The 9,111-nt window shown below is 35.7% G+C and overlaps 1 protein-coding gene across 1 annotated transcript; it reads right to left on the reverse strand.

Annotated features, from left to right (window-relative positions):
- Positions 1 to 5,281: 5,281 nt before the first annotated feature.
- Positions 5,282 to 5,705, reverse strand: PDZD11 (PDZ domain containing 11). The gene is given in 3 exon segments (XM_042954365.1): positions 5,282 to 5,364; positions 5,367 to 5,603; positions 5,606 to 5,705. Coding segments are annotated over 3 exon segments (420 nt in total).
- Between the last annotated feature and the right edge of the window lie 3,406 nt (positions 5,706 to 9,111).

Consider the following 9,111-nt stretch of genomic DNA (forward strand, 5'->3'; position numbering starts at 1 on the left):
AGCAGCAGCTAAATAAACAAATAACTTTCTAGACTCAATGGGGTACAGCTAAGTTTCTTGAATACCTCTCTGCTTTAAGTTGTTATCCTTTAGTGGCGTCTGGGCGGCTCCCTTGGTTGAACCTCCCACTCTTGATTTTCACTGGGGTCATGATCTCGAGGTTCCTGGGATGGAGTCTTGTGTTGGGCTGTGTGCTGACAGCGTGGAGCCTGCATGAGATTCTCTCTGCCTGCCCTCTTTCTGCCCCTTCCCTGGTCTCTCTCTCTCTCTCTCAAAAATAAAATACATAAACCTTAAGTTGTTATCTCTCAAATGTGTGTTTAATTTAATTTTGGATTTATCTAAATACATGAGATTTTCCTATGCTCGAGATATCCTGATAATTTGCTACAGGTGGTCAGTATATAACTCTCTTTCTCCTTAAATGGTTCTTGACTGAATAAGCTGAATATGCTAATTGGGTCCTCTTGGGCTCTAGAAGTAATAGTTAATAAGAATAGCAGCAGGATTTTTCTCTTCTATCTCTACATTTGATAAAAATATTTTGATATTTTAAAACAATATTCCTAAATCAAGACAAAAAATTCATTTAAACTTTTCAGAATTGTTAACATTTGGAAAAGATTCTAAGGAAAAATATGCAAATGATCTCCTTTCAATATCCAAACTTCCTAGACTGAAATAAGAGAGTTGAATGAAAAGACAATACTGGGATATAGCATAATATATACTAAAATATATCATTTCAGGGGGTGCCTGGGTGGCTCAGTTGGTTAAGCAACTGACTTCGTCTCAGGTCATGATCTTACGGTTTTTGAGTTTGAGCCCCATGTCAGGCTCTGTGTTGACAGCTCAGATCCTGGAGCCTCCTTTGGATTCTATGTCTCCCTCTCTCTCTCTCTGCCCCTCCCCCATTCATGCTCGGTCTCTCTCTCTCTCTCAAATAAATAAACATTAAAATTTAAAATAAAATATATCATTTTAGAAGCCAAATGCATTGTGTAGACAGATTTCATAAGTACTTATTCAACAGAATAATAATTCTACGTCTTATTTAAATTTTTTGGTAAAGAATTCAGCTAACATGAAAATATTTCTTTTGTAATTTTTTTTTTAACATTTTACTTATTTTTGAGACAGGGAGAGACAGAGCATGAACAGGGGAGGGTCAGAGAGAGGGAGACACAGAATCTGAAACAGGCTCCAGGCTCTGAGCTGTCAGCACAGAGCCCGACGCGGGGCTCGAACTCACGGACCGCGAGATCATGACCTGAGCCGAAGTCAGCCGCTTAACCGACTGAGCCACCCAGGCGCCCCTGAGCCACCAAACATGAAAATATTTCAAAATATTTTTAGTTCTAATAAAAGAAATCCTGTTTTATGCAAGATTTTAGATATGTTTATGTCATCACCAATATTCTTAAATATTTTTGTTTTATTTTAAGTTTATTTATTCTGAGAATGAGAGGGAGAGGCAGAGAGAGGAAAGAGAGAATCCCAAGCAGGCTCTTCACTGTCAGCACAGAACCCAATGCAGGGCTCAAGCTCATGAACCACGAGATCATGACTTGAGCTGAAGAGTTGGGTGTTTAACCAACTGAGCCACCCAGGTACCCCTTAAATAGTTTCATTATATATTTGCTTCGTATTTACTTGATAACAGATCTACCAGGAATTTTCATAATTGAGTTTTTCTTACAAAATACACTTTTAATCTGTGCTAACTCAGAAATAAATGAATGAGTGACAGAGCACTATGCCTTTGCAGGTAGGAAGCAATATTGTTAATTTTGCCCAAAGGAACAGTTGACCATGCCAGGAATGGCTACATAATTAAAAGGGAAAGATAGAGAATGCACACACCTGTTGTGAGTGATTTGCCAAGTGAGTTTTATTATCAAAAGCTCTTTTCTTGGAGTTAACAGAAGAAACTGGTTGTTTTTGAAGATAAGATCTGGATAAATGGTCAAAAGACGAAATATAACAACAATATATAGTTTTATAGATCTGCTAGAATGATTTTTAGGTTCAAGTAATATAAAGCTTCTCTGATTCCTCCCCTCATTTTAGGAAAAAAAAATCCTATTTTCAATTTTTTCACATAGTCATATCAATCAAATTAGCCACCAAAATATTAATTGATTGTCTACTGAGGATTTGATAGTTCGTCCAAGATGATATAAACCTAAAAAGAACTATAAAGGCTGAAGGGATTAAGGACTCCTTCAAATGCTCTCTACTACTAACTTCTACTAATTCATTTTTTTACTGATAGGCTGTGATAATAATAATAATAATAATAATAATAATAGTAATTCAAAAAATAAAATAAAAGCTTATTTTTCATTTACTTGCTTTACTACATATTTATATGTGAAATACAGATTGTATATAATATATACACATAATGTTTGTATACATGGTATGTGTTACATACTAATATTATTTAGACATACACATGTAATTCTAAATAATATCGCTAACTGTAAAAAAAACTGTACACAGTGTTTTGTTGTGGTTGTGGTTATTGATTTGCAGTAAAATCTCTGATGAAAGAAATAGAACCCTAGCATAAAAAGAGGGGCCACATAGGGGCTTTTCTTTCTCCTTGTTGGGTCATCTACTCGAACTATGCTTCTTCTCCTGCCTTTAACTATTATAAACAGTATTGAAAAGCAAATATCTATTTTGCATAACATTTCTTAAAGGACATTTTTGGTTAATCAATATTAAAAATGACTGAAGATAATTTGAATGAAGCTTAAAAGCTTTTAGGTTATTTAGCATTGAAAGTGTATCCCTTCTAATTCATTTCAAAAAAGAAAAAGAAGGATACCAGGTCTGTGTTCTGAAAAGAATCATTATTCAAATAGACTAAAACATAGTTATTCACCTGAAATTCTAATTTTTCACTTTATGCAAAGCCAGCTATTAAATCTGTCCAACCCATTTTGGAAAAATAAGATCATATTAAACATTATTGAATTTAATTGCCCCTACCCACTGCACACAGATAGCTAACGGATTTAATTAGAACTATGGCTCTTGATTGCAGGATAAGGGAAGCAAACTAATATTTATTGCATATGTGTTGTTTGCAAGGCACTCACACCTATTTTCCATCTCCTCAAAACAACTTCACCAAGTACATATTATTTTACCCATAAGAAGAAAACATCTGAGATTCAGAAAGATAGAGTGCATGATTTGCCTAATATCATGAAGCTATTAAAAAGTAAACCTATTATCAAATATATGTGTGCCTTGCTATAAAGCCTAACTCCTTGTAGAACACACTACCTCATTCCTAATGTAGTTAATAATGTACCATCTTAAAATCTAACTTTTTGTACATGCTGACATCTCAAGTGGGCTATAAGATCCTAAATGATTTGGAGCCTGGGATTCCAAAGGTGTGAACTTTAAAATTTGGAGTGTCAATTTAATTCTGTCAGTTACTGGCAAGTAGGAAAAATCTATAGATCTCATTTTACTGATACATAAAATGGGATTATGACATTACCCTGATAAATTTGTATTAGTGAATATGACTATTTAAGTTCATATGTAACAGATATTTACTGCCAGTACAGATGAATTCCTTTCTTATTTCTTATACGTATTTTATTTTATTCTTATTTTTCACTGGGTCTATCATGTACAAAGAATCTATAAAGATAAATCAAAATTATTAAGCATATATCATGTAGTAGATACTTTTGTGAACATTATCTCTTATTAATATCTCATCACAATCCTCTGAGATGTTAACCTGCCCCAGGGTTTATCCTGCTTATCTTCTAAAAATCTGTATTTTCCATGGGCGTTTGATCTTTCCTATGGTCTCACAGCTTTAAATATACTTCTAGATAATTTCTGTGAGTTCCAGACTCCATGTATTCAGCTACGTACTTGAAATTGCCATTTGAATGCCTAATCGATATATCAAAAATATATCTGACCTAGAACTCTTCATTTTTGGTTCTGTAACCTAATCCTACCCAGCCTTTGTCAACTTCAGTAAATTATACCTCCATTCAACTACTTGTTCAGGCAAAAACCTCAGAGTCATCATGATTCCTTCCTATTACTCATGATCTGACACATCCTACCCAACAACAAAATTTGCCTATGGGCAAAATTTATACTTCATTTATCCACTTCTGTTATCATTGGAATTGATCATCTTGGATCTCTTTGACCTTTCTGACAGGTCTGTTCCTTCTAATTGCACACTTGTAACCCTTTGGCTCTACATAAGAGCCAGAAGGATCTTTTTGAGGACATAAAGTACATGATCTCTGATGGCTTCCCATTGCCAGGAGAAAAATCCAGACTTCTTACCTTGCCCTACCAATTTCTAGCTGATGTGATTTCTGCCCAGTTTTCCCCCTTGTTATATTTCAGCCATACTATTTTTCAGGGAATTTCTTGAATAGACAAGCTCATTTCTGCCTTCAAAGTTTAATGTTTGCTACTATTTTTAACTTGAACACTTTCCAGCAGTTCTTTCCAGCTCTTCACAGAACAAAGTTTCTTCTTACACTGCAGATATCAAACCCATGTTATCTCTTTAGTGAGTCCTTTCTTCATGAGATCATCAAATGTGTGGTTTATGTGAGATCATTTCTAATAGTTTCCTGTTTTATCTCATTCATAACACTTACTGCTCCTGGGTTATCCATTTTTCACTTGTGTGTGTGTGTGTGTGTGTGTGTGTGTGTGTGTGTGTGTGTATGTGTGTGTGTGTGTATTTGAGTTTAAAATAATATATAGTTTATGAAAGCAAAGATCTTTTATTTCTTTTTTTTCTCTCAGCATTGCCTTTTACTTTTTGGAGAAAAGGATAGGAGGAAGAGGGAGGAACAGTCCCAGGTTGTTGCCAGAGTGTATGAGACTGGTGTACAAGGATGAGATGAGATGGCCAGGTAGATGAGATGGCCCCCAAAATTCTTTTCTCTATTAATCTCTATACTCGAGTGAAAATGATATGACATATGCATAATTGTCTAGCACAGGGTATTCAATAAATGTCAGTTACCTTTTCTAGCAGGGTTCTCCATAGGCTATACCTAGATATCATCATTCTTCCTCTTTCAGGGAATGAAGATCACCTAGAAAACTAGGAAACAAAAAGTACAGTTCAGTTTGGGTAATGCAGTTGGCTACCTGGCTTGGTGCAGGGCTTTACTGTGTCCCCATCCTCCCCACTCCACTCTGCCAGGGTGGGGCCAGGAATAGAGTTTCTCCAGAGACTTCCCTGAGGCCTAATCAGCTTGTCCTAGAAGATTCCATGTGGAGGGCTATGGGCTGCAATTCTCTGGTGCACAGTCCTCTCTTTTCAGTGATGATAATTGTATGGTTACCGATTTCACGGGCTGTTTTCAGGATCTCAACATTGTGCTCAATGTCTTGGAAATCCACATAATTCACAGCTACGATTTGGTCCCTCTCCTGAAGTCTTGCTTGATGTGCATCAGAGTCAGGAATCACCTTGGAGATAAATATCCCTAGTTGTGAGGCCCTTCCTCCTTGGATATTAAATGCCAACTGAGCTCCAGGGGGCTTCTTCAGTGTGACAGTTCCAGGCAGAAACTGGGTCCTGAGTGATGCACCCTCTAATGAGGAGGAATCCATGCTTGGGGATACTTGTAGGCAGGCAGGAAAACCACAGGGTAGTCATAATAAGGAATCCAGCTGTCCATCTCCAGTAATGCCCCACAAGCCTCAGGCACCTCGGGGTCCTCAGGCTCTGCTCTCACTGCCAATTCAGACTGGAAACCCGAAGCATATGCCCAGATGGGTCGGAAAGGGCAGGAGCCGCACACAGGTCCTCCTCTTCCTAAAACACCAGGATCTTTTATGTCTTATTCCCAGCCATATTGCCAAGTGCCTAGATCTGCGTGATACATACTAGTTCTCAATGAATATTTATTGGATAAACAAATGGGTGGATTAAGAGATGTTATATTCATTCATGAATGATGAAAAAAAGGCTGAAGAGTATAACATTCTAAACAGAAAAATTAAGAATAAACAGAAGTCAGTTTATAGAAATAGGTGTCTACAATCTGTGTGTGGCATACATTTATCAATGGTTAACACATAAGCATTGATTTATAAAATACACATTCAAGAATTCTTCAGAGTGATTTTTCCCCCAATTATCAAGATATGTTTAAAGACTAGTGGCTTCAACTTATCTTAAAATATGTGAACTAACTAGACTTTCATATATTTCTACTCAAGTAAGCGTGAAATTAGCTGAGATGCCTTATATCCTTCTACAAAATGTCAATATGAAATTCAAATCCATCATTGAATGTGGCTAACTTGTTCTTTACAGTTCTTGTATTGTGGCCCTAAGTCAAACACCATCAAAATAGCTAACATGCCATCTCATTTTCCATAATTTGTACTTGTCACCTCAAATAGAAGAGGTACAGTCAGGGTTGCAACATCACTTGGCTTCAAGGATATCTTGTATTCTCTCCTCCATGGAGGTACATAATGAGACAGCTCTGGCAATGATTGTGGTAGAGTCTCATCTTTGCCAAAATACTTTAGTTTGTTGTGCCCTCCCCACAAGATTCCTGCCCAACAATCACCCTTATCAAATGTGGTTGTTGTCAAGTGGCATAATTAATTTTCTTATTCTATTTCATGTAGGGAAGGCAGGGGAAAGAGAAACCTGTTATGATCCATGTAGAAGCATCACATTAAGATTCCAAAATTGAACTGAGGCAGTTTTTTGAGGGTTTGAATTTGAAGCATTTCATTTCTGTGAAGAAAAGCCTTCAAATGACAGAATGAGGTAACATGGAAGCTGGAGTAATGTTGACAGATGACTTTCGTCTGGCCTGGTTATTCAATAACTATTATATTGTTTCAGGAAACTCCCAAAAGATAGCAGTGCAGTATGATATAAATTCTGATCAAACAGGGGAGAAGACAAGATAGAGGTCACCTGTTCTCTGATATTAATTCTTTGAGTCTTGCCTCACTTTCCCATCCTTAATGAAGTCCATCTCTTTCTCTATGAACTCCAAAGATAATTAGTTTGTTCCCCTCTATACTACAACTTATCATATTTATATTGTGGTGTGGTCAGTTGTATACATCTTCCATCTCACACTAGCTTATAGCCTTGTCAAGGGAAGGATCTGAGGTTTATTTTTCTTTCTCATGGATACTAATAATAGATCATAGCACTGGAGTTTCAATGTATGTTTAAACAGTAACTAATATTGCTCTTAATAAGTGTTTATGAAACATTTGTTAATAATTTGTAAAAATTATCTGTTGGCAGAAAAAAAAGGAAGGAAGGAAGGAAGGGAGGGAGGGAGGGAGGGAGTAGGGAAGAAATAACTCCTAGTTAGAGTTACTTTTTAGATAAGAAGGCTTCAATCTAAGGAGTTTAGCTAAGAGCTAAATTTTCCTCATATTTTCAAACCTTTATTTTAAGTCCACTGGAGGTAGGAATGCCAAGTATCAAGATATCAACTAAAGCTTTCATCCACAAGGTGACAGCTTGCTCCTAATGTTTAAGCAATTAAAAGATCTATCTGGGAGGCACTGCTTTGCCAACATGAAAGTCTTCCGCCTCAGTGACTCTGCCACACATTGCAATCCCTACATGAGTCCCACTGATCTCTTAAGAGAGCAACAATTAATTCCAGGTGTCTCTTTGGGCAAAACATATTCCTGGCTCACTTGTGAAATTGCATGTTTTCTAACAAGTCTCTTTGCTTTCCACATTCAAAGAAAGTGCATTTACCTCATATGATGCAGTATGTTATAAAAGCAAATATTCTATAGAAAGTATTTGCTATAACTCTCCAGTGTCTCCCCAGGGAGTGTCTCCCTCTGTGACCTTGGACAAGTCTTTCCAGCCTCAATTTTCTCTCTTTTAAATGTGAATAATAATTTTGCTGCTTATTGCCTTTCCAGAATACTAGTGATGGGAGAGGGGAAGTGACATAAAATATTGCAAAAATCAGAAATATAGATGTAAGGTCCTAGGAGAAAGTAGTGTCAGATAGATAGACTCCCTCAGAAAGACTACATTTTACTGACAAATCCTCAATATTTGTAGCATGTACAGAGGTGTATTTGTGCCTAAATTGTTTGGAAGTAAGACAAGAATAAAGCATCTAGGAGAGAATGTAAGAAAATAGCATACAAAAAAAAAATCAGAATAATTGCACAATTTTCCCCTTCTGAAGATTAAGGGTGAAGCAAGAATTTTGTGTATCTTTAGCCTGGGCTCAAAAGCAAGTAGGAGAAAATTTGGCAAATAGGAAAAAAAAATTCCTAAGTTCACTCTAGGAATATACTATTATCTTCTGTGTTTTCCTATCATTTTTATATATTAGTTATTACCAAAAGCAGTTATTTGGCTAAGAGTAAAGTAAAACAATATATAAAGTAGGTTTGATGACAAAAATATAGACTTCTAATGTGTATACTTCATCCAGTGTGTTTTCTATTGATTATCTGAAAAATTCCTTGTATCATTCCTTGTTCAACCTGAACCCAAATAAAATATTTCTGAATAATATGTTTCTAAAAGTAAGAGTTTTGAGGAATTTGAAACTGTTGTAATATAGTCTAAATAATTTTTACATGAAGGATCAGAAAGACTGACTCTGGTTTAATACTGTAGGAGAGAAACAGTTTAAATGAGGAAGGACACTTCTGAATTCTTGACTTCTAAGATCTACATTGTTTTATTATGAGAAGATATTTGATTTTCATCTTCAATAATTTGCTTCATTTCACATTTTTTTCTTGTGGTGATATTAGGAAAGATTAATTACAAACATTAAAATTGATTCCTTGGATTTAATGGGATTTCTTGAAGTGATTTTATTTATTTATTTATTTATTTATTTATTTATTTATTTATTTACTTACTTACTTACTTACTTACTGATAAGTTATAGGCAAATTACAACTGCCCAAGAGCAATCTCTTCCACTTTATCAGTGTAAGTATCTGTATGGCTTCAAAGGAAAATAAATAGGCCCCCCATTAAAAAAATAAATCTATGCAACTAAAAATCAAGAGTTTCTTAGGTAAGTTTTGTAACTAAGAGACAAAAAGAAAAAA

Source organism: Panthera leo, chromosome C2, assembly GCF_018350215.1.
Source record: "Panthera leo isolate Ple1 chromosome C2, P.leo_Ple1_pat1.1, whole genome shotgun sequence".
In the NCBI taxonomy this organism is placed as follows: domain Eukaryota; kingdom Metazoa; phylum Chordata; class Mammalia; order Carnivora; family Felidae; genus Panthera; species Panthera leo.